General features: G+C 37.6%; 1 protein-coding gene across 1 annotated transcript in view; it reads right to left on the bottom strand.

The window, feature by feature from the left end:
• Positions 1 to 665: 665 nt before the first annotated feature.
• Positions 666 to 26,750, bottom strand: part of ANAPC10 (anaphase promoting complex subunit 10) — a 120,861-nt gene continuing 94,776 nt past the window's right edge. Inside the window, exon 5 of the mRNA XM_020978287.2 lies at positions 666 to 1,081. Within this exon, the coding sequence (XP_020833946.1) occupies positions 851 to 1,081 (231 nt within the window). The 3' untranslated portion in view covers positions 666 to 850. The remainder of the gene's footprint in view (positions 1,082 to 26,750) is intronic.

Here is a 26,750-nt window from a genome sequence, read left to right as displayed (position 1 = left end):
AAAGGAATGTGTTTTGCATACTCTTTGTAATGCCAGTCACATGTGAAACACTTTCATTATATACCAGGCTATAGTTACAGGACCATATGGAATACAAATTTAATAAGAGGACCATATGGAATAGTTTCATAAATGTTCACTTCCTTTTGCTAAATTATTACTACAGTTCCAATTATGCAGAAGGGTGAAACCCACTTAAACAAGTTAAAATAATAACCTTTTCCGCAAAAGTAAAACATGCCTTTTACCACAATGGAGTCCCTTTTAAAAACTTATAACAGCTAAAAAATCGATCTTATTAAAAGAATAAACTTCCTTTGGGCAAGAAGAAAAGGTAATAGCTATGACCTATTAAAGACCATACCTATTAACAGGACACATTTTTGGATTTTATCCCAAACTTGTAGTAAAGTCAATGAAATACCCTTATGTATAACCACTGCATGAAGTAATCACCTGGTAAGTTAGTTGTATTTTTTTTTCAAAAGAAAGAAAAAACAAGCAAACAAAAATTCCCTCAAAGTTTTTTCTTCAATTACACTTCTAACAGAAGACAAATGTGGCTTTTTGTATACATTTTTAAAAATATAAAATGTTTCAAAAGTAAAGTTTATAGAAATCCAAAATGAAGTTAATGGACATGAGAAAAGAAAGTACAACTCAAAAAGTATTTAAATTATTTATTAAAGTGAAACAAGAACAACAAAAAACCATGTAAGATTACACAATACAATTAACCATTTTTATTCTCTACCCTTTCCTCCACTGGAAGATACCTTAAACAGTATCAATAAGAAGGAAAAATAAAGACTTCACATTATTAGTTTCCCATTTAAATTTTTAAAAAGATTCACCTTATTGAACGGTACATCATGAAATCAATAGTTGTACATCTAGGAAATTTACCAATGGAGCTCTCTTCCACAGGAGTATATACTTTAATTTGTCGCATATGAGTGTCTCTTCCATTCTGGTGATTGGCTAGAACAGCAATCTGTATCATGAATGTTCGAATTGGCTTCTTATGAGAATCAGTTAAAGGAACGTGAATCCAACCACTAGGTTCTACTAATTCAAGTTGCTGCCAAGAAAAAAAAACAAAACAAGAAAAAGTATTCTTTAAATAAATATGAGCATTTTACATTAAGGCATTCTAAAATTCATCAGTGTAACTGACATTTTTGTAACTGGAAAAAATAAAACTATTCATTACAAATAAAAGATAAAACAAAGTACATAGCCTCAATAATCTCATAAAGATGTTTTTCTCAACATTAATACTGTAAAAAGCAAGCCAAAAAACCCTCAAGCCTACAGAGTCTTTAGTTTGACTTTTGAGTGGATGGAAAAGGTTATGTCATTTGGTAAGATTTTTCATATTCCCATGCCTTGTCTTCTTATCCATCTAAAAGCAAACTAAATAGCATGGCAAAACCCTGATGGTAATGAAAAAAGGATAACAAGCGCTGTATGCTTTTCAAAGTACACTGAGAAAGATGCACTAGAAATTTTTTTATAACGTCTCACATGTATATAATACTCTTCTTACCAACTATTTTCACATTTACTACCCCGTTGTCATAAAAACAGAGCATACATTACTGTCCCCATTTTACAGATGAAAAACTAAGGCAAAAAGAAAATAATTGATTTGCCTAAGAAGTCAATCATACTCGACTAGAAAGCCATGTCTTCTGATTCTAAGCTCAGTGCTCTTTCTACTATACCATACAATATACATACATGAACAGGTGTGGACTATAAAGAGACCAAAATCTGTGAAAGAGTGGCTGTATTCAGTTCAACAAATCTTTATTAGGATATTATGTGCTTTATAAGAGTTTTTTATTGTTTTTGAATAGTGGATCACTAATTTTAAATGAGGTCATACATTCTTCCTGGTTCTTTGGTAGAACTACATTTATTATCAACTAAATTCTCCCAGTATGTAACTAGTCTCTAGGAGTAAATAAGAAATCTTGAAAGAAGCATTAATCCTGCCAGATCATTAATATTATCATTTGGCAAATTACAATAACCATGCATTCAGTAGTACTCTTGAGGCCTAGAAGTCTACACTGTTGCCAAAATAACTAGTTTCCTACAAGAGTGTAACACTGTTAAGGATTTTCTCGATAAGGCCTTCTTAATCTAGCCCCGGCCTACCTTTATAACCTTACTGCAATATTACCCCCCTCCGCATACTCTGCAGCCAAGCCACCGATGCTCCTCATACAGAAGATTATGCCTCTACACTGGCAGGCAAGACTCCCTAATCTTCATTTGTCAGAACCTTTTATTTCCTTTGAGGCTCAACTCTAGGCCACCATGTATACGAAGCTTCTCCTTGATTTTCCCAGCTACTAGTACCTTTCCCTCCCAAGTCACTTTATCTGTTTTGTACATGCCTCTGTATGTACATGACCCCCTTGCTACATTTTAAGTTTCTTTAAGGCACATATTATTTTCACTTTTGTCTTTGTATCCCATGTCTAGCATAGGGCTTAGCATAGAGAGGTGCTTAATAAATGCTTACTGATTGACTGTGCTTCCTAAAATTCAAGAGTATATGAGCACTACATTGCAAAATAAAACAAAAAAACAAACAAAAAACAACCCCCCTGCCTCGTATAAGATACCTATAGACCCAAAGGAAAAATAGTTCTTATACTAAGTAACAAAGATTTTAATGGGGAGAGGAGCAATGATAGTCACCTGACATCTGAAAGAAATGCCACGGCAACACAACTATCACTCTAATCTTACATAAGCTAGATAATGCCCTTTTAGTAATGAGTCCTTGGAGCCAGATATAAACCTTATGATCAAGCACACAGAACACAGGATCATCTTGCCCATCAGTACACGGGTATTTGGGGGTGCATCTGGCTCAATTTATTGCCCTGTATGGGTGAGAATAAGTGACATACACATCTGTGCAAATCGATGAGGTACTTTATAGCACCAGTGTAGGGGGGCATTACTAAGCCTACCTTATAAAGCAAGATGTATGTTGAAATCTATGTAATGACAAGTTATAATATGAAGAGAAACACTAATTGGTCAAAAATGCATTTAAGTGGCTAACATATGCTAGGCCCTACGGGTTCAAATACAAAAGCAAGATCATCCCTTTCTTTTAGGGAGCTGACATTCTAATAATGGCATATATCACGTTCACAAATAAGTAAATACAAGATACACATGAAAGAATAGATAGTAATCTAGCTTTTATGATTTGGGAGGTAAAAGACTAACAAGTCAGGGACTCAAGAAAAACCTCTTGAAAGAGGTAGCACACGAGCACAACGTGGACAAAGCCACGGATTCCAAGGATAAGGGGAGGAGAGGATATTTTCTAGGCATGAAGGATAGGCCCAAAGAGATGGGAATTGAAATGTTATGTAGAGGGACTAATGAGGAGGCCAGTTTGGCTTACTTCTGATAACACATTTAGCAAAGTGTTGGAAAAGAAAACAGCTAGGAAGGCTCCAGGTTGTAAAGAGCGTTAAATGTCAAATAAAGGAATTTTAATTACATGGTAGAGATAAGAGGGAGCTACTGGAGTTTATTGAATGGATAGGGGTTGATAGAGTCAAATCTATACCTCAGGAAAATCATTTTAGCAGCTTAATGGAGGATGAATTAGACTACACGAATATCTCAGAAGAAATGAAGCATGAATTTTAAAATGAAATGAAAGCTCTGGAAGAGAGAGGAAGAAGAATAAATAGCTTAGAAGAGAAACTGGCAAAACTTAGCTAAAAAATGAAATCTCTGAAAATAAGAAGAGACCTAACAGAAATTAATGACTCAGCAATGAGACTAAAATAAATGTTAGAAGAAAATTAAAACTTGAAAAAATGGAATATCTAATATAAAAAAAAACAGGTCAGAAAAAGATAATTTAAGAATCACTGAGGAGGACCTGAGTTCAAATCTGACCTCAGACCAAACACTTGACACTTACTAGCTCTGTGACCCCGGGCAAGTCACTTTACCCCAACTCCTAAAGGAAAAAAAAAAAGAATCATTGGATTTCCTGAAAAAACCTGGTTAAAAAAAAAAGCCTGGATATGTTTCAAGAAATAATAAATGAAGGGGGCAGAGCCAAGATGGCAGAGTGAAAGCAGTGACTTGCTTGAGTTCTCCTCCAAACCCCTCCAAATACTCATAAAAAATGGCTCTAAACAAATTCTGAAGCAGCAGAACCCACAAAAAGACAGAGTTAAACAAATTTCCAGCCCAAGACAACCTGGATGATTGACCACAAAGGTGTATCACACTGGGCTGGGAGCTCAGCACAGCATGGGAGCACAGGCTGCAGCTAACCTGGAGCAGGCCTCAGAGGACTGAATCTCGGGCAGCTGTGGAGATTTCCAGACTCCTCAATCCACTAATGCTAAAGACAACTTCGAAGGTCAGTGGGAAAAGTCTGTTTCTGTCGGTGCTGAGAGAGGAAGGCTGGATCTCAGCTTCATTCCCCAAAAGCGCTTGGGGGGGGGGGGGCAGCTGCTTCCTGAGCTTCCAGCCCACAGACTGAGGGGGGATCCAGTGGCTGATCAGAGAGGGATTGCAGGGATCTCTTTGCCACTGCTGAGGCAGGAATCTCTTGCTCTGCCCATGTTTGGATCTGGGTCACAGTTCTGGGCGGTGGTGCTGGGGTGAGAAGCGCTGGTGCGGTGGAGCTTGTAGGGGCTGTGGAGACAAAACCCCTCCTCACAATTACAGGACAGAAAGGAATACTTGTGGTCACAGGCCAGGAAAGGAGTAAACACCTCGCCCCTTATCATACCACCTTGGAAGAACTGAAAATTTACAGGTCCCTACAAGTATCTCTGAAAACAGCTGTACAAACCCCCGAAGCTTGGGACAGTATACTCTCCACACTGGAAGCAGACTCTTACCCTAACACAGAGTTTAAAACTCAAGTAACTGGCCGGGATCATGAGCAAGCAGGCAAAAAGAGTCAGACTATATTATCTTACTTTGGTGAAAAAGAAATCAAATACAACCAGAAGAAGACAAGAAAGTCAAAGCTCCTACATCCAAAGCCTCCAAGAAAAATATGAATCAGTCCCAGGCCTTGGAAGAGCTCAAAAGGGATTTTGAGAAGCAAGTAAGAGAAGTAGAGGAAAAACTGGGAAGAGAAATGAGAGTGATGCAAGAAAATCATGAAAAACAAGTCAACAGCTTGCTAAAGGAGACCCAAAAAATACTGAAGAAAATAACACCTTAAAAAATAGCCTAACCCAAATGGCAAAAGAGGTCCAAAAAGCCAATGAGGAGAAAATGCCCTAAAAAAAAATTGGCCAAATGGAAAAGGAAGTCCAAAAGATTACTGAAGAAAATACTTCCTTAAAAATTAGAATAGAGCAATTGGAAGATAGTGACTTTATGAGAAATCAAGACACTGTAAAAAAAATCCAAAAGAATGAAAAATTAGAAAACAATGTGAAATATCTCATTGGAAAAACAACTGACCTGGAAAATAGATCCAGGAGAGAGAATTTAAAAATTATTGGACTATCTGAAAGCCATGATCAAAAAAAGAGCCTAGACATCATCTTTCAAGAAATTATCAAGGAAAACTGCCCTGATATATTAGAACCAGAGGGCAAAATAGAAATTGAAAGAATCCACAGATCTCCTCCTGAAAGAGATCCCCAAAGGAAAACTCCTAGGAATATTATAGCCAAATTCCAGAGTTCCCAGGTCAAGGAGAAAATATTACAAGCTGCCAGAAGGAAACAATTCAAGTACTGTGGAAACACAATCAGGATAACACAAGATTTAGCAGCTTCTACATTAAAGGACTGCAGGGCATGGAATATAATATTCCGGAGGGCAAAGGAGATAGGATTACAACCAAGAATCACCTACCCAGCAAAACTGAGTATAATCCTTCAGGGGAAAAAATGGTCATTCAGTGAAATAGAGGACTTTCAAGCATTCTGATGAAAAGGCCAGAGCTGAATAGAAAATTTGACTTTCAAATACAGGACTCAAGTGGAACATGAAGAGGTAAACAGGAAAGAGAAATCATAAGAGACTTATTAAGGTTGAACTGTTTACATTCCTGCATGGAAAGATGATATTTATAACTCATGAGACCTTTGTCAGTATTAGGGTAGTTGAGGAAAAATTATATGTATGTATATATATATATAGGATAGATAGATAGATAGATAGATAGATAGATAGATAGAAGATAGATAGATAGAAGATAGAGGAAGCACAGGGTGAGTTGAAGATTAAGGGGTCATATCTGGAGAATAAAATTAAGGGATGAGAGAGGATTATACTAGAAAAAGAAAGGGAGAGGTAGAATGGGGTAAATTATCTCACAAAAAAAAACAGAAAAGAAAAGTCTCTTACAGTGGAGGGGAAACAGGGGAAAGAGAGAGGGAATGAGTGAATCTTATTCTCATAGGAGGGAATAACGTACACATTCAATTGGGTATGGAAATCTGTCTTACCCTACAGGAAAATAGGGGGAGAAGGGGAGAAGAGAGCAGGGGGATGATAGAGAGGAGGGCAGATTGGGAAAGGGGTAATCAGAAGAAATACTTCTGAGGAGGGACAGGGTCAAAAGAAAGAATAGAATAAATGGGAGGGCAGGATAGGATTAAGGGAAATAGAGTTAGTTTTTACAACATGTCTACTATGGACGTGTTTTGTATAACTGCACATGTACAACCTATATTGAGTTGTTTGCCTTTTCAATGAGGGTGGGTGGGGAGGGAGGAAGAGAGAAAATTTGAAACCTAAAGTTTTAAAAACATATGTTTAAAAAAATGTTTTCACATGCTACTGGCAAATAAGAAATATAGGAAATGGGGTACAGAAGTCTGTCCTGCCCTACAGGAAAGTAGAAGGGGAAGGGGATAAGAGAAGGGGAGAGAGATAGAAGAGAGGACAGACTAGGGGAAGGGATATTCAGAATGCATGCCATCTTGGGGTGGGGGAAGGGGTGAGATGGGGTGAAAATTTGGAACTCAAAAACTTGTGGAAGTGAATGTTGAAAACTAAAAATAAACAAATTTATATTAAAAAAAATTAAAAAAAAATAAAAACCTCAAAAAAAATTTCATTTGAAAAACCCCAGCTACATACAAGACAACATCCTATATGTCATCTCTCAGTACTGACTGTGGAACTCTTGAACCTTGAAAAAGCAGGTATATTAGACATAACCTATAGAACTTTTAATGTGTTTTATTGAGGGATAATTGCACTTCTTCCTCTTCAGTCATTCATATGAGAGAACTGGTATGATTGCTTATTCCTCTCAGGCAGAGAACAAAAAAGAGACTTAAATATCTTTAGAAATTCTAAACAGAAACTTTGATGCTGAAGCCTGGATCCATGATAAACTCCACGAATTAATGTGGCAGGTAACAACCTCCATTTCTCTCACTATTCATCTGTTAGACAGGGATATTCTCTTTCATATAATTTTCTAGGAACTTTTCAGGTGCTGTTTTAACACAATCTTCTGTACCACTGAAGAAATCTATACTTTTCTTATATTCTTATATTCATTTTATAACCTTGCAATCTTACCCACTGAACTTTTTGTATTATTTTAAATTTTAATTCTAGAAAACAGCAAATACTTTCAGAAGTTATGGTGCCAAGAGATAAAGGGGCAGAAAGTAAAGCTATGTGTGTTGAGGAACAGGACATGTTTACCCACTGTATATCCAACATGTTAAGACTATAAAGGTTATTTGCTGTAGTTCAGTTTACTGAAGCACCTTGGATAGCACATGAAAATATAACCAATGAAAGAAAATATTTCAGTGTCAAAAAAAAATCACATGCAAACCTAGGTCTCTTGGTGGTCATGTGAGCCCTATTCAAAATACAATTGTAAAGTCATTCTTTTGTGTATTTAAAAGTCATCCTACAGGTGGTAGCTTTAGAGGAACCTCTAACAAGCCTGAATCTCTTTGCCATGAATTGTTTCTTATATTCCACCACGTAAATGGAATGCTCATGGGGAGAGTATTTAAGTACATAATTTTAAAAGAAAATTTAAAAGAAAAAAAAGCTATTGAAAGGAACCAGAGAAAAGGTAATGAGAGCTTACTCTAGAGTAAAAACTCAGTGGCCAGGAGACGCATCACAGAGATGGTCGTGACACAGACTGCAAATGAGATGTAAAAACAAGTGTATTTTTATTTTCACTAACCTCGAAGTGAAATTTAGCATTCCCTTAATTAAAAGGGTTTTGTTAAATTTTTATTCTGAGAAAGGGTCCGTATGCTTCATCAGACTGTCAAAGGGAGCTATAACACATAAAAAAGTTTAAAATCTCTGTTATAGAGAAGCACTTACTCTGAGCCTGGTGCTGTGCTAAACACTGGGAATTCAAATACAAGTAGAAAGACAGTCCCTTCCCTCAAGGAGCTTACAGTCTAATGCGAGAGGCTTATGTATGTGTGTACATATGAAACATGACACACATAAACAATAAATACAAAATGAATACAAAGTAGGTAAGGGAGGAGCAGGGGCAAGTGTCCTAGCAGCTGAGAGGACCTGGGAAGGCTTCTTGAAGAAAGTGGCCTGTGGGCTGAGTCCTGAATAAAACTGAGATTCCAAGAAGCAGAAGTGAGGAGGGAATGCCTTCTAGGCACAAGGGACAGCCTTGTCCCTTGACAGCAAAGGCATGCAAACATGGAAGATGAAGTCTTTTCTATGTGAATGTGGACTGCTCATTAGACCAGTAAGGGTTGAACAACAAGTGAAGAAAGGACAAAAGTGTAAGAAGCCTGGAAAAGGAAAAAGGAGAGAGGTTGTAAAGGCCTTTAAATGTTTAAAACAACAACAACAACTTTATAAAGTCCGCTAATAAGAAGCTACTGGAATTTATTAATTAGGGAGTTAATGTGGTCAGACCTGAATGTTACGAAAACTATTTTGGCAGCTGTGTTCAGGATCGACTGGAATGGGGAGAAACCTGAGGCAAGGAGATAAAACTGGAAACCTCCTAGGCAAGAGGTGATGACAACCTGAACTAGGCTGGTGGCTCTGTGAGTGAAGAAGAGGACTCATGTAAGTTAGATATGTCGTGGCTATAAAAACGACAAAACTTTGTAGTAGCAAAGAACTAGAAACAAAGTAGATGCTCATCAATTAGGGAATAGCTAAGCAAACTGGGTTACATAAATGTATTGAAATACATTACCTAAAACCAAGGAATATGATAAATACAGAAAACCAAGAAAATATTTATGTGAACTGATACAAAATAAAGTAAGCCTAAACAGGAAAACAACATGTAGAATGATTAAAATAATGTAAATGGAGAAAATAATAGCAAAATAATCTAAACCGAATGCCATGAAATTATAATCACTAAGCTTGGCCCCAAAGGAAAGATATGAGAAAGTACCTTCCCCCACTCTCCACTTCTCTGCAGATGTAAGGGAACAAGACTGCATAAAATATAAGAAATTTTAGGCGCTCTTTAATTTTGTTGATTTTTTTTCTTTTTTCTTTTTTATACTTTGTTCAAAGGTATGGCTATCTGGGACAGAAGAGAATTATATTGAGAAATATTAGTTATATATAAACAAATATATGAATTTTTAAAAAAGGAATAGCCATGTTGCAACTCTGAAAAGATGGATTAAAGATGGGAGAGCCTGGATATTTTATCTTTTCTCCCCCTACTGTCTTGAGCTTTCTATCTTGAGGGTTGGTGAACTACTTTGATAAAAAGATGTACGCTCTGCAAAAATATTACAAAAACATCATTTAGAAAACTCTGACTTCCAAAAAAGCTTAAATAAAATATTTTAAAACATTGCCTGCACCCTGACAAACTGAACTGTAAAAATGAGCTAGGTCAATCTAATTTGCTTTATGAGACTGGCAAACAATAACAATGAATAAATAGCATTAGTGAAGGTGTAATACTTGAATGCATACAATTTGGCAAGAAGTCTCTATTTTTACTAAATGAATTTTCATGTGACAGCCAACAATTTATCAAAGAACACTGAAAAATTAAAAAAGATTTTCTGCTTATCAAATCAGCAACTAACTAAAATTTTCCTTTTATGCATTTCTGAAAGCGACAGTAACAAGTAAAAACAAAAAGGAAGTTTGATGTAGTCTGAATCTCCAAGTATACAGAAAACAATAACATTTATTCTTAGCTACAAGAATGCAAACTTTTCAAACCTATACCTTTTCATTTGTATTACAATCCACAAAGGAACTGTTTTAGTTAATAGTCTGCAATTTAGAGGTTTATTTGATCTATTTTGTAGGAAATTACCAAATAGTCATTTTGGGTAAATGTATCAGAACACTCCAAAAAGTTACACTCTTCTATGCAATGCATTCATATGTTTCTTCAAGATATTGCAACAAATCCTTCCTAGCAACTGGTCTCCATGAGTTTAATGTATCAATTGATTCGGCTCTGTAAGCATCACAAAACACACTTTTATCAGACAAATAAAATTAAATGAGTTAATGGACGATCAGTATCTATAAATTCATTCTCTGAAGAATGAATCTAAAAAGTGGAAATGTTTGTTTTCTGATTCCATGACCACTTCTGTTTTCAGGTCAAGGCTCTAGTCTATATGCAGAAACACCTCTACCTATAACCTACTTGCCATTTCATGTCTGATGTTGCTTTTCAACTGGCTTTGTAATAATTTCTTGTAAGACTAGAAGACAAGCCCCTTTAAGTGTAACCCACTTGTACAACAACAGCAGTGAGTAAATGCACAGGTTGATTCCAGGCCTACTATTGTACTCAGAGGCTTATACATGTATCAGGCAGGCTGACCTAGAGCCTCTGGGAGGGAAAAGCTCCTGCCTGCTGTCACTCTTTTGGAGTGCCTACAAATCCTGTCATTCCTCAGTGGTGCCTCAGATTCCATGAGCTTCAGAAAAAGCAGAGGGTAACAGCATGATGAGGCAAGATCCCAATGAAGCCAGGTTGGCCACACAGTTTACCAATGGCAAAAGCAGTTCTCACAACTTCTGCATCCTTAAACCTCCTGGTGACATCATTCAACTATCACCACTGTTCCTTAGAAAGGAGACCATCAGCAGGGTGGAAGTAAACACTCCCTTAGACTTCTAAAAAATTTAATGTTTTAACCAACAAAGAGGTATTTTCTCTCCCTCCACGGGAGAAGAGGATGGAGGGTGAAACAAAACCCTTTTAACAAATATGCAGTCAAAATAAATTCTCCCACCGGCCATGTTTAGAAGTATGTCTCATTCTGCACCTCAAATTCATTGCTTCTATTAGGTTTCCTTGATACTTTTCCCCTATACATTAAAAAAAACTGATAAACTGTTTTAACGTAGGAGACAAACAGAAACCAAAAATTATTCTCCCTGAAAACTGAAGCAAAACAACACAAAGCAACAATTGCAACTGATCGTACATAGGATAGATGATATTTTTGTAACTTCATTTTTGTTGAAGGAAATGAAGGCTATATGTTTTTATCCTCAATAAGGCCCCTGCTATTTAATGTTGTCAGGGAAACATTTTAAGAGAAAGATACCATAAATGAAATGGACATCATGGGAAGAAACTTTCATTCATTCAACAAGAATTTCTCAAGCCCCTGTGTATATAGCACTATGGTAAGAGCTTCTTATTACATATTATGTGTGTGTGTACACAGTACATACATATATGTTACTATTACTAATTATATATTACTCTTTAAACCAGTTTAGGTGTTAATTGAAGTCTAAATTTCCTGCAAGATGGCATGGCACTGTTACATACACATCGGATGATTTCAAGCAACACTCTTTATAAAACCACTAAACAAAATTGTTTCTTTAAGATAAAAAGGAAATTAGTACAATCCTATAAGTTCAACTGAAATAAAATGAAATGGCTTATTGAAGTATAATTGTTTAACAGTAAGAATGTGTGGCATGGTCCATAGAAAAATCCACCTCACAGGAAGGACGAATGGGGTTCAAGTCTTCCTGGACACTACCTGTGTCTCCATGAACCTCAGTTTTCTTCTATGTAAAATGAAGGGGTTGACTGTGACACCTTCCGCAGTTTGTTCCAGCTTTACATCTATGACCTCATAACATACACTAGCTGTGTAATTGTAGGCAGATTATTTACAGATGAGGGTCCCTAGGCAACTTGATGCAGAGGTACTTTGGTAGAGGGAATTTCTCAGTTGGAAGCTTCTTATACCACTTAAACCGACATTACTTAAAGAAAACCTTCCTGCAGTTTTTTCTAGCAAAAAACCCCTCCACTCCTATAAACAAATATATGTCAATGTCACGTAGGAATATCAAACTCAAGTTGTGTCCAAAACACAACTCCTCGTCTTTCACTCCAAACCCTCCCTCTTCTGCACCTCCCTATTACTGTCAAGGGCATGCCCAGTCGACTAGGCTTGTTTCCTTGGTCTCATTCTAGCTTCCTCATTCAACCCCCATAGCCAACATACTGGCAAACTGTATTGCTTCTACCTTTGTAACTTTTCTTGTCTATGTCTCCTCTCCACTCATACAGCTACCATCCTATTTCAGACCCTCATCACCTTCTACCTAGACCAGTGGTTCTGGAGGACTCTTTCAGTGGGGTTCAGGAGGTCAGAACTATTTTCATACTATTAAGATAATTTAATGTCTAATATCATGATTAACAATAAATATCACCCACATAAGCAAAAGCTCTTAGGTGGAGGGGTTCATAAAGAGTGTAAAAGGGTCTTGAGAACAAAAAATTTGAGAACTGCTGTCCCAGACTACTACACTAGCCTTCTCATTGGTCTCCCTGCTTCAAATCTCTCCTCTCTCAGTTGCTAAAGTGATTTTTCCAAAGCATATATCTGACTGTGTCACATATAACCCCACCACCACACCCCTAACCACTAAAAGAACTCTAATGGCTCCCTAGTACATCTCAGATCAAATATAATATCCTCATTTGGCATTTAAAGCCCTTCACAACTTGGCTAATCCTAACGTTCCAGCCTTCTTGATATTTTATTCACCTCCAAATTCTCCACGCTTCAGCTAAACTGGCCTTACATCTTCATCTCCCATCTCTGTGTCTTTGCACTGGCTATCCTCCCATGCTTGGAATGCTTTCCCTCTCCTCCCCTCTGTCTCTTAGTTTCCCAGGCTTTCTTCAAGGTTCCTCAAATCCTACTTTCACAAGAGACTCTTCATAGTTTCCCCCAATTGCTCTTTGAAATTATCTTCTATTACTTCTGAACAGACCACAAGTCTTTTGTTAGTTTTAAGCTTTAATAACTTCAAAAATATAAATGCTGCAAATTTATAAAAACAAAAAATATGAAAGGTTAATTATTTAAAACTTTAAATACTAATGCTTCTCATTAAAATTCAACATAACCACTATCTTGCTAAATACATTTCTAGGTGATTTTTGAACTTCGTGAACACTTTCATCAGTTGCTGCTCAGTGACTGTAATGACTACATTTGTAATCCTAGCATTAGGATCACCCAAAAATGACATTTTGATATGAGCCCTCAAGAAAAGTCTACTAGGCACTTGACATTTACTAGCTGTGTGACCCTGGGCAAGTCACTTAACCCCAACTGCCTAAAAAAAAAAGTCTACTAGAGATAGATCAGGTGACCAAAGTGGCCAAGCAAGAGGACCTCTTCTACTGGTCTAATAAAATGTCATAAGGAAACTTGCACACATAATGTATAGGCACTGTGCCCCATCTTGTTAAAATTAAGAATTTATTTTTCAAAATTCGTAAATCAGTGTAAAAGAAACTTAAATAGTTAAACTTTCAAATGATATGTTTGTGCATTTGTAGTCTTTATGCTTATGGGTTACAAAAGCTTAAAACTAGACTAAGACTTTCAAGCACACCTTGTATACATTTCATATGCTTGCAAATAGATATTTACATGTCATCACTCCCATTAGAATGACAGCTCCTTTGCATCTATCAGTCAGTCAATAAATCAATAAAATGTATTAGGCACCTACTATGTGCCAGGCACTGTGCTAAATGTTGTTGATACAAGGAAAGGCAAAAGACAGTCCCCCAATTTCAAGAAGCTCACAGTCTAGTGAGAGAGACAACATGTAAATAACTATGTACATATACAGGATACACAAGAAATAATGAACAGAGGGAAGGCACTAGAATTAAGAGGGATTGGGAAAGATTTCCTGCAGAAGGTGGGATTCTAGTTTGTACCTTAAGGAAGCCAGGGAAGCCAGGAGGTGGAGAAAAGGAGGAAGAACATTACATACATGGGTGATAGCCACTGAAAATGTCTGGAGTCAGGTATACTATGTGTTTGGCACATAGTATGCACTTAATAAATGCCTGCTGATTGACTTAACAGCCAATCAACTTGTTCAGTCAACAGTAAGTCAATTTGTTCACTATTTCCTTGTCACCACATCGCTGGCTGGGTCCATGCAGATGCAGCTCATGTAGTCTTTTGCTTTCATTCTTGGATCTGATTTTCTTAGGCTTTATTCAGAAGATAACTAGGAGGAGTTAATATTATTCCAGGAATGCACTTGTGACTCCATCAGTGAATGAGCTCTAAGTGAGGAGGACTAATGTAGGTCAGCATCTACCTTGCAACTTACAGTCTTGGAGAATACTATTACTACTGTTTTTGTTGTTATTGCTATTATCACATTCTCATTTTTTAAAAAATGGAGTTCAGTTAAGAAATGGAACTGAGGCAAGTTGCTTTCTTGCTATTATTCATAACAATACCTGCTTTTTGAATTGAATAAAAGTACTGAATTACTAACTCATCTTTGTAGACTCCTTGATGACACTGTCAGTATGACTGTAGTATTAAATAGAGTCATGGGGATGACTGGTACTTCATTCTATTCCCATAAGATTCTGGTTTCTTTCGAAAGGTCTCTACAATTTGAAACTCTTTCATTCCATGTCACTTGGAAATTATGAGTATTTGGTATGGTGTGGTGACATCTATTTAAAACATTCTTACATTCTTATGGATTGATGCTACATCTAAGGAATTATAAGCAATAGTCTCGTCTGTGACAATGATCTGGTTACAGTAGAGCTTATTAGCTGAATTCTCAGGGATGTCTTGAGGTCCACATTTATAGTTTGGGGATCTATAGTCTGTTAATTCATGGGAAAAAAACCTATCAATGTATTATTCTTGTCTTCAGGTCTTGTCTTGCTAGGTATTCGACAGGTGCTAAATTTTTATAGCCCTCAGGGTAGGCTATATAGTTTATACCTTTTCTTTTCATAATCACATTGATTAAGAATACTTGGCTCCTTAAGAATAATACTCCTATAATTTCTGGTAACTATGACCTAGTTGTGAATAATTTTTATAAATTCCTCCATTTCTATAAACAAAATCTCCATGGCTTGGCCATCTGTCCAACACTTTTTTGTCAACATTGTTGGTTAAGTTCCTGGTTGTCATATTGCCTGCCACATTTTATCTTTTCTTAAAATTACCGTAATCCCACAGGTGTTATAGAAAATGCAGGTAATATAAACAACTAAAAGAAAAATAATTTTCTTAAATATTCAAGATCTTAAAATGTATTATTTTTTCATTTCTTACACTTCTAACATCTTCACAAATATTTTCCATATAAAAATATTTAAATGGTGGGAGAAATTACTTGAAATATGTTTTGACCAAAGGTAGCAAGCAACATTAGAAAATTATTGATTTACATAGGATGTGATTAGATGAAGAAAGCACCTGGAATAGGACTACTGCCACAAATGAAAGATATGGAATGACCAGGAAGATGCAGGTAGCTACTTAGTAGCTTGGGAAAAAGCAAAGAAGTGAAAACAAACAAGATATAAATGCAAGTAAATATAAATGTGTAGATGGGGTGGAAGACTATTTAAAAAGTCCAAGCTGATTAAGGCAGAGGAGCCACGTTGGGAAAAAGAAATTAGTTCCAATGATTACTGTTTCCCTTTGCATTGACAGTAGGTCTCCATAAAGTCATATTCTACAGCACCGGTTCTTTATATAAAAATCTCAGACAAGAGTTTAACATGGCAAAGATTTCACTTGACATTTTCAAATTAGAATGAAGTAAACCATTTGTTCAGGCAATGGGATGAGTCCCAGAAAGCTACAGTGAAGATAATCATGCCAAAAGGCCAAAAAAGGGGCGGCTCAGCATTCTTCTTCTGGCTTAGTTGGTTAGTTAGCTTGGATCTGATTTTCAAAATTCAGTAGGGAGCAATAAGGACCATGTCAGAAAAGAAAAATCAATGTGCTGTGCAGAAATACTGGAAGGATAGGGAAAAAACACACCCCAAACCCTTTTCATTGTCATTGGAATTACAGTAAAACCTTACTAGTTCCCAAGAGAAAAACAAAAGGGTAGTCTTAAAGAAAGATATAAATTTCATGCTCTTAAAAAATAAAGACCTATTCATTCAAAATACTACTACATAGTATAGACAAATATACAAATAGGCAATAAGTAGTAAAATGAGATAGGTTAATAAAAATCATAATTCACAACAGATTTATAGTTTATCAAAGATACAATAAACACATACTTTGTAATGCTTTTTCATTAAATAAGAACTGAGTCTTGTGTTTGTTAAACACAGATTCTAAATGAGACCAGAGAAACAGAATTTTAAAGCTGAAAGGTACCTTAAGAGATTCTCTAGTCCAGGTTCATAAGATCACAGATTTAGAGCTGGTAGGGAACTGAGAAAGCCACTGAGCCCAACCCCTTCATTTTACAGATAAGGAAAATGAGGCAGAAAGCAGTTAAGTGACAAGCCAGAGTTACACAGATAGTTAAGTGTCTGAAGTAGAATTTGAATCCAGCTCTTCCTGATCCCTAGTCCAGTGCCCTAACTACCATGCAATGATGTTTGATTACCTTTCATTGTTTTAGGAAAAAGACTAAATCCAATAAACTCTCTAATTAGTTTACACTGTGGGTTTTTTCCCTTGCTTCTTAGCTTAATTTCTTCCTTGCTAACTTCCCCTAACATTTCATCACTGATGACTTCTGATCCCTGCATCTTGCAAGCTACTTCTACATTCTGAACTATTTAGAGACATATAAACTAATAAGAGAATTTGGATTTATTCACTAGGGAAATGACATGGTCAGACTTGTACTTCAGGAAAAACACTTTGGTAACTCCATGGAGGATGGGCTAGAAATGGGAGAGACTTGAGGAAGAAATGGAAACTGGGAGGCTACTGCAATAGTCTAAATGAAAGGTGATGAAATCATGAACTAAAGTGGTGGCTATGATAGTGTCAAGAACAGAACAAGATGTAGGAGAGCCTACAGAGGTATCATACACAAGATCTGACAACTGAGTGAATATACAGGGTAAAGGATATGAAGCAGCTAGGTAATATGGATAGAAAGCAAGACAGGATGTCTAGAAAGTCTTAGAAGTCAGGAAAACAAAGTTTGAATCCTCTCTCAGATATTTACCAGATACATGACCCTGGGCAACTCCCCATCTCAGTTTCCTTAACTGTAAAATGGGGATAACAACAGCACCTATCTCACAGAATCACTGTGAGGACCAAATCAGATCCTATTTCTCTGAAGTCTGCAGTGAAATAAACAAGAAACCCAGACCACAGATGAGTCTGAAGTTCTGCTCTGAACCAGTCAAGCTTTCTAAATGGCTGATAATGGCCGAGCCCAGCAGCATTCTTTTGAAACTCCAACCAAGAGCCAAGCCAAAAGCCTGCCACTCAGACTCAAACCCATGTCAAGAACTTGCAGAGTTCAAACCAAGAGGGCACTGATCAGACTTTGCCCCAATCAAAGCACTCTGGGAACTCTAAAAGTCTGCCAGTCCATAGTCTGAGCTATCCCTAGGAGCATGGAATAACAGAACATTTGATACCTCTAAGAAAACAACCCTAAAAAACCCTAAGTAACACAAATCCAGCCCAGACATTCCCTGCTAAAACTGTGTAGAGATCAGCCCTATCATAAATTCTCAAGTCAGGAAATAGGTTAGAAGAATGAGCAAACAAAAAAAGAATCTCAGGTCTGGGGCAGAGCCAAGACAGCAGAGTGCAAGCAGTGACTTGCTTAACCTCTCCCCCAAACCCCTCCAAATAAAAATGGCTCTAAACAAATTCTGAAGCAGCAGAACCCACAAAAAGAGTTAAACAAATTTCCAGCCCAAGACAACTTGGATGATTGATCAGAAAGGTGTATCACACTGGGCTGGGAGCTGGGTGCACAGGCCACAGCAAACCTGGACCAGGCCTCAGAGGAATGAATGATGGGCAGCTGTGGAGGTTTCCAGACTCCTCAATCCACTAATGCCAAAGACAACTTAAAAGGTCAGTGGGAAAAGTCTGTTTCTGTCGGTGCTGAGAGAGGAAGGCTGGATCTCAGCTTCATTCCCCAAAGTGTGTGTGGGGGGGCAGCTGCTTGCTGAGCTTCCAGCCCACAGACTGAGGGGGAATCCAGTGGCTGATCAGAGAGGGATTGCAGGGATCTCTTTGCCACTGCTGAGGCAGGAATCTCTTGCTCTGCCCATGTTTGGATCTGGGTCACAGTTCTGGGCGGTGGTGCTGGGGTGAGAAGCGCTGGTGTGGTGGAGCTTGTAGGGGCTGTGGAGACAAAACCCCTCCTCACAATTACAGGACAGAAAGGAATACTTGTGGTCACAGGCCAGGAAAGGAGTAAACACCTCGCCCCTTATCATACCACCTTGGAAGAACTGAAAATTTACTGGTCCCTACAAGTATCTCTGAAAACAGCTGTACAAACCCCCGAAGCTTGGGACAGTACATTCTCCACATTGGAAGCAGACTCTTACCTTAACAAAGTTTAAAACTCAAGTAATTGGCCGGGATCATGAGCAAGCAGGCAAAAAGAGTCAGACTATATTATCTTACTTTGGTGAAAAAGAATCAAAAATACAACCAGAAGAAGACAACAAAGTCAAAGCTCCTACATCCAAAGCCTCCAAGAAAATATGAATCAGTCCCAGGCCTTGGAAGAGCTCAAAAGGGATTTGAGAAGCAAGTAAGGAAGTAGAGGAAAAACTGGGAAGAGAAATGAGAGTGATGCAAGAAAATCATGAAAAACAAGTCAACAGCTTGCTAAAGGAGACCCAAAAAAACTGAAGAAAATAACACCTTAAAAAATAGCCTAACCCAAATGGCAAAAGAGGTCCAAAAAGCCAATGAGGAGAAAAATGCCCTAAAAAAAAAATTGGCCAAATGGAAAAGGAAGTCCAAAAGATTACTGAAGAAAATACTTCCTTAAAAATTAGAATAGAGCAATTGGAAGATAGTGACTTTATGAGAAATCAAGACACTGTAAAAAAATCCAAAAGAATGAAAAATTAGAAAACAATGTGAAATATCTCATTGGAAAAACAACTGACCTGGAAAATAGATCCAGGAGAGAGAATTTAAAAATTATTGGACTATCTGAAAGCCATGATCAAAAAAAGAGCCTAGACATCATCTTTCAAGAAATTATCAAGGAAAACTGCCCTGATATATTAGAACCAGAGGGCAAAATAGAAATTGAAAGAATCCACAGATCTCCTCCTGAAAGAGATCCCCAAAGGAAAACTCCTAGGAATATATAGCCAAATTCCAGAGTTCCCAGGTCAAGGAGAAAATATTACAAGCTGCCAGAAGGAAACAATTCAAGTACTGTGGAAACACAATCAGGATAACACAAGATTTAGCAGCTTCTACATTAAAGGACGCAGGGCATGGAATATAATATTCCAGAGGGCAAAGGAGATAGGATTACAACCAAGAATCACCTACCCAGCAAAACTGAGTATAATCCTTCAGGGGAAAAAATGGTCATTCAGTGAAATAGAGGACTTTCAAGCATTCCTGATGAAAAGGCCAGAGCTGAATAGAAAATTTGACTTTCAAATATATGACTCAAGTGGAACATGAAGAGGTAAACAGGAAAGAGAAATCATAAGAGACTTATTAAGATTGAACTGTTTACATTCCTGCATGGAAAGATGATATTTATAACTCATGAGACCTTTGTCAGTATTAGGGTAGTTGGAGGAAAAAAATTATATGATAGATAGATAGATAGATAGATAGATAGATAGATAGAGAGGCACAGGGTGAGTTGAAGATTAAGGGGTCATATCTGGAGAATAAAATTAAGGGATGAGGGAGGATTATACTCGGAGAAGAAAGGGAGAGACAGAACAGAAAAGTCTCTTACAGTGGAGGGAAAGTGGGAGAAGGTGAAAGGGAATGAGTGAATCTTATTCTCATAGGATTTGGCTTAAGGAGGGAATAACATACACATTCAATTGGGTATGGAAATCTGTCTTACCCTACAGAAAATAGGGGGAGAAGGGGACAAGAGAGCAGGGGGATGATAGAGAGGAGGGCAGATTGGGAAAGGGGTAATCAGAAGTAAATACTTCTGAGGAGGGACAGGGTCAAAAGAAAGAATAGAATAAATGGGAGGGCAGAATAGGATTAAGGGAAATAGAGTTAGTTTTTCACAACATGTCTACTATGGAAGTGTTTTGCATAACTGCACATGTACAACCTATATTGAGTTGCTTGCCTTTTCAATGAGGGTGGGTGGGGAGGGAGGAAGAGAGAAAATTTGAAACCTAAAGTTTTAAAAACATATGTTTAAAAAAATGTTTTCACATGCTACTGGGAAATAAGAAATATAGGAAATAGGGTACAGAAGTCTATCCTGCCCTACAGGAAAACAGAAGGGGAAGGGGATAAGAGAAGGGGGGAGAGAAAGAAAAGAGGACAGACCAGGGGAAGGGATATTCAGAATGCATGCCATGTTGGGATGGTGAGAGGGGTGAGATGGGGTGAAAATTTGGAACTCAAAAACTTGTGGAAATGAATGTTGAAAACTACAAATAAATAAATTTATATATAAAAAAAAGAATATCAGCATAAAAATCCTTTATAGTGACTGGGACACAAGATACATACCCAGAGGAAAAGAATGACTGACATCAAAACATTTACAGGCAAAGCTTCAAGAAAAATACAGTTTGTACAAAGATTCAATTAGAACTCCTGAAAGAAATAAAGCAAGAGTTAAAAAAAAAAAGTTTAAAATGTCTTCATAAATAAAATTAGGGCAGTATTTCCTCTACTGCCCTAATTTTATTTATGAAGACATTTTAAATTGGAAATGAAATGAGAACCATGGGAGCAAAAAAATGGCAAACAGAATTAACAGTCTGTCACAAGAGGTATAAAACTTTACCTAAGTAAAAATCTCCCTGAAAATCATAATGGGCCAAATAGAAGTTAATGGCTTCACAAGACCACAAGAAATATTTTTAAAAGTCAAAAGAAAGAAGAACAGAACAAACATTTATTAAGCATTTACTTAAGCACCAGGTACTTTGCAAAGAAAGTGCTTTATAAATATTATCTCATTTAATCCTCATAACAATCCTGTGAGGCATTTACAATATTACTGCTAGGCAAGCAAGAAAGAATTCAAGTACCAAGTAGCTACAGTCAGGATTACAACACAAATTTTAGCAGCTACCACTATAAAGAAGTGAAGAACTTAGACTATTATGTTCCAGAAAACAAAGAATATAGACTTAAAAGCAAGACTGACTTACCCAGCAAAAGTAAGTGTAATTCTTTTTTTTGTGTGAGGTAATCAGGGTTAAGTGACTTGCCCAGGGTCACACAGCTAGTAAGCATTAAGTGTCTGAGGCCAGATTTGAACTCAGTAAGTGTAATTCTACAAGGGGAAAATTAAGCTTTAATGAAAGAGGGCTCCCAAGCATTCTTTTTTAAATTAATTAATTTATTTTTAGTTTTCAACATTCAATTCCACAAGATTTTGAGTTCCAAATTTTCTCCCCATCTTTCCCCTCCTCCCACCCCAAGACAACATGGATTCTGAATGCCCCTTCCCCTAATCTGCCCTCCCTTCTATCACCCCCTGTTCCTTCTCTTATCTCCTTTCCCCTTCTATTTTCCTGTAGGGCAGGACAGATTTCTATACCCCATTACCTATATATCTTATTTCCCAGTTGCATGTAAAAGCAATTTTTAACATTGCTTTTTAAAAGTTCCAAAATTCTCTCCCTTCCTCCCCACTCACCCACCCTCATTGAGAAGGCAAGCAACTCAATACAGGTAATACATGTGTAGTCATGCAAAACACTTCCACAATAGCCATGTTGTGAAAAACTGCATTTCCCTTCATCCTATCCCACCTCCCATTTATTCTATTCTCTCCTTTGACCCTGTCCCTCCTCAAAAGTGTTTGCTTCTGATTACCCACTCCCCCAACTTGCCTGTGCCCTCTGTCTATATATATTCCTTCCAACTACCCTAATACTGAGAAAGGTCTCATGAGTTACAAATATCATCTTTACATGTACGAATATAAACAGTTCAACTTTAATAAGTCCCTTATGATTTCTCTTTCCTGTTTACCTTTTCATGCTTCTCTTGAGTCTTGTATTTTAAAGTTAAATTTTCTATTCGGCTCTGGTCTTTTCATCAAGAATCCTTGAAAGTCCTCTATTTCACTTAATATCCATTTTTTCCCCTGAAGGATTATACTCAGTTTTGCTGGGTAGGTGATTCTTGGTTTTAATCCTAGCTCCTTTGACCTCCAGAATATCATATTCCAAGCCTTCCTATCCCTTCATGTAGAAGCTGCTAAATCTTGTGATATCCTGATTGTGTTTCCACAATACCTGAATTGTTTCTTTCCGGCTGCCTGCAATATTTTCTCATTGACCTGGGAACTCTGGAATTTGGCTATAATATTCTTATCAGTTTTCCTTTGGGGATCTCTTTTAGGAGGTGATTGGTGGATTCTTTCCATTTCTATTTTACCCTCTGATCTTAGGATATCAGGGCAGTTTTCCTTGATCATTTCTTGAAAGATGATGTCTAGGCTCTTTTTTTTATCATGGCTTTCAGGTAGTCCAATAATTTTTAAATTATCTCTCCTGGATCTATTTCCCATTTTTCCAATTAAATATTTCACGTTGTCTTCTATTTTTTCATTCTTTCATTTTTTTTTACAATGTCTTGATTTCTCATAAAGTCATTAGCTTTCATTTGCTCTATTCTAATTTTTAAGGAAGCATTTTATTCAGTGAGCATTTGGATTTCCTTTTCCATTTGGTTAATTCTGCTTTTTAAGGCATTCTTCTCCTCACTGCCTTTTTGGACCTCTTTTGCCATTTGGGTTAGTCTATTTTTTAAGGTATTATTTTCTCCAGTATTTTTTTGAGTCTCCTTTAGCAAGCTGTTGACTTGTTTTTCATGATTTTCTTGCATCACTCACACTTCTCTTCCCAGTTTTTCTTCTATTTCACTTACTCGCTTCTCAGAATCCTTTTTGAGCTCTTCCATGGCCTGGGAGTGATTCATAATTTTCTTGGAGGCTTTGGATGTAGGAGCTTTGACTTTCTTGTCTTCTTCTGGTTGTATATTTTGATCTTCTTTGTCATCAAAATAAGATTCTATGTTCTGACATTTTTTGTGCTATTTGTTCATGTTCATGTTCCCAGTCAATTACTTGACTTTTAAACTCTTTGTTAAGGTAAGGTTTGGCTTCCAGTGTGGAGGGCGTACTGTCCCAAGCTTCAGGGGCTTTGTGCAACTGTTTTTAGAGATACTTCTAGGGACGTGTAAATTTTCAGTTTTCCCAAGGTGGTATGATCAAAGGTGATGTGTCTCCTCCTTTCCAGGCCTGTACTCTGGTCTATAAGTGACCAAAAGCACTCTTTTCTGCCTTGGAACTGTGAGGAGGATTTCCTCTTTACCACCGCCACAAGCTCCACCATGCTAGTAGCACTCCTCCTCGCCTCAGGACTGTGACTCAGATCCAAGCGTAGGCAGAGCATGAGAATCCTGCCTCAGCACCAGCAAAGAGATCTCTGTAATCCCTCTCTGATCAGCCACTTGATTACCCCCTCAGTCCATGGGCTGAGAGCTCCAGAAGCAGTCTCCACTCCGGGGCTGTGCCAAGACTGGGGCTGGACTAAGCTCCTCTCTCACCTTGGTGCAAGAGACCTTTCCTACCGAACTTCTAAGTTATCTTTGGCGTTTGTAGGTTGAGAAGTCTGGAAACCACCACAGCTCCCCTTAGTTCAGTCACCTGAGGCCTGCTCCAGTTTCACTGAGGCCCGGTCTTTGCCTGTGTGGCCCATGCTGAACTGCACTCCTCTCCCAGCCTGGTAAAACAGACTTTTCCAGTCAACCATCTAGGTTGTCTTGGGCTGGAAATTTGTTTCACTCTGTCTTTTTGTGGGTTCTGCTGCTCTAGAATTTGTTTAGAGCTGTTTTTACAGGTATTTGGAGGGGTTCTGGGGGACAGCTCAAGCAAGTCACTGCTTTTACTCTGCCATCTTGGCTCTGCCCCCCCAGCATTCTTGATGAAAAAATCTGGGGTGCATAGAGATTCTGAGGCACAGATGTAAGAGTCAAGAGAGAAACATAAAAAGGTAAACATTAGTGAACAATTATAAGGGATTTAGTAAGGATGAATTATAATCATTCTATAATGGTAGATGATACATGTATCTCCTTGGAAACCTATTATCAGCAGGGATAAAGGGAGTCTAATTAAACAGAAGGCCTGGGAGTGTTTCTGTTATGTTTTGATGATCTTACAAGAAAGAAAGGAAGAGGGGAAAAAAAGGAGATGAAGTACAGAGAAAATTATCTAACATACTCAGGGTACCCAAGTAGAAATCTGTACAAACAAGGAGGAAAGCGTGGGAAGAGCAAATGACATTTGAACCTCACTCTCATCTGAACTGGCCAAAGGAGTGAAGAATACACATACACAGTTAGGTACAGACATACATTTCATTCCACAGAAAAGCAGGAAGAAAAGGGGAGAAGGGAGTGGATGGAATAAGAGGGAAAGGAGATTAAGGGAGAGATGTGTCCTAAACAGAACAAACTCTATGCATATACAAAAATATTTATAGCAGATCTTTTCATGGTGGCAAAGAATTGGAAACTGAGGGGGTGACCAACAATTAGAAAATATATGAACAAGTTATAGCATATGAATGTGATGGAATATTATTGCTCTGTATGAAATGATGAAGGGGAAGGTTTCAGGTAAACCTGGAAAGACTTGTATGAACTGATGGGCAGTAAAGTAAGCAGAACCAGAAGAACAATTTATACCATAACAAAAATACTGTTAAGACAAACAAAGGTCTCTCTCAGAATGCAGGAGGTCTCGAGCCAAGCCCCAATCCAGACTGACAGCACGTGTACTCTTTCACTTGGAGGTTTTTTTTTTTTGGCAGATTGTGGGAGGCCACAGGACAGCTGAATAGAGGGGCAGAAATGATGATAGAGAGCACAGTATTGTGCAATAAAATTAACATAGGTACTGTTCTGGAATGTGGATTTCTTTCAGAATTCTTTATGTAAAGTCAAATTTTCGTAATGCGAATTTAGGTAAAAGCCAGAACTGTCTGTAGTAGGAGGTAGAACATTTGAATAGAAGGTATAATACATTTTATGCAATGGATGGAAGCTTTAAAGGACAAAGAAAGGCCTAGATCCAGACCTTGTGTGGGTTCAAAGTACAAATAGGCTGAACTGAATGAGAATAAGGGTACAGGAAAAGAGAAAAAGAGGGAGAAGTTCATACCCAGTCTAATAAGTCTTAATAAAATTTAAAACGTATAAATCTCAGTCTAAATCACATAATCTGTTGACTATACAGATTTATTTCCCCAAACTATGGCTTTCCTCCTAACATGGGAACTTAAACATAAGCGAAAGTTTAATAAGAGAAATTATATTTCAACCTTCACCTCACTCATCTCCAAAACAGAGCTACCAGAACCAGGACCCTTACCTACCCACCTTTCTTAAGCTTTTGGCAACAAGAATAAGGAATGAAAATTCAAAGCATCTAAGAGGTAAAATGGACCTCGGGGACATCTAATCACCAGCACTTGATCAGGAATCCCCTCTATGGTATCAAAGTTGTTGTTCAGTCACATCTGACACTTTGTGATCCCATGGACTACACTCCATCCGTGGGGTTTTCTTGGCAAAGATACTGGAGTGTTTTCCCATTTCCTTCTTCAGCAGGTTAAGGCAAACAGAAATTAAGTGACTAAATTAAGTGTGACCCAAGGTCACACATCTAGTAAGTGTAGGAGGCCAGATTTGAACTCAGGTCTTCCTGACTCTAGGCCTGGTGCTCTATCCACTGAGCTGCCTCCTAAGATATCATTAGTATGGGCTTATTCAATACCATCTCCAGTGGGACAGAACCTAACACCTCCTGTGGCAGCTCCTTCTACTAGTGGCCATCTCATCATTAGGAAATGATTCCTTCTATGAAACTGACATTTTTCTTCATGACTTTCAGTCTCTACTCCTCCTGCCTTGTGCAGCCAAGCAAAACAAGCCAGATTCCTATTCCACATGACAACCTTCCAATACTACAAAACAGTGAATATGTCACTTCCAAGTCTTTTGCTTTCCATGCTAGGTATCCCCAGTACCTTCAAGATACATGACATGGTCTTCAGTCTTCTTATCATCTCAGAAGCCTTCTTCTGAAGCCACTCAAGCTTGACTGCAATATTTCCTAAAATATAGCACCCAGAATCAAGGGCTGAATTTCTGTCTTCACATTCACTGTATAAAAAAGCAGCTTGTCTATCAATATTTTTAGTGACAAAGAGATCCAGTGATATTTTTACTACTGAGAGATGTTATTTATTAGTGACCATTTAATTA

This window comes from Phascolarctos cinereus, unplaced genomic scaffold (assembly GCF_003287225.1).
Source record: "Phascolarctos cinereus isolate Bilbo 61053 unplaced genomic scaffold, phaCin_HiC Scaffold_9;HRSCAF=440, whole genome shotgun sequence".
Taxonomy (NCBI): Eukaryota; Metazoa; Chordata; class Mammalia; order Diprotodontia; family Phascolarctidae; genus Phascolarctos; species Phascolarctos cinereus.
Note: the sequence above shows the minus strand (reverse complement) of the source record. Positions and strands in the feature narration are given on the sequence as shown.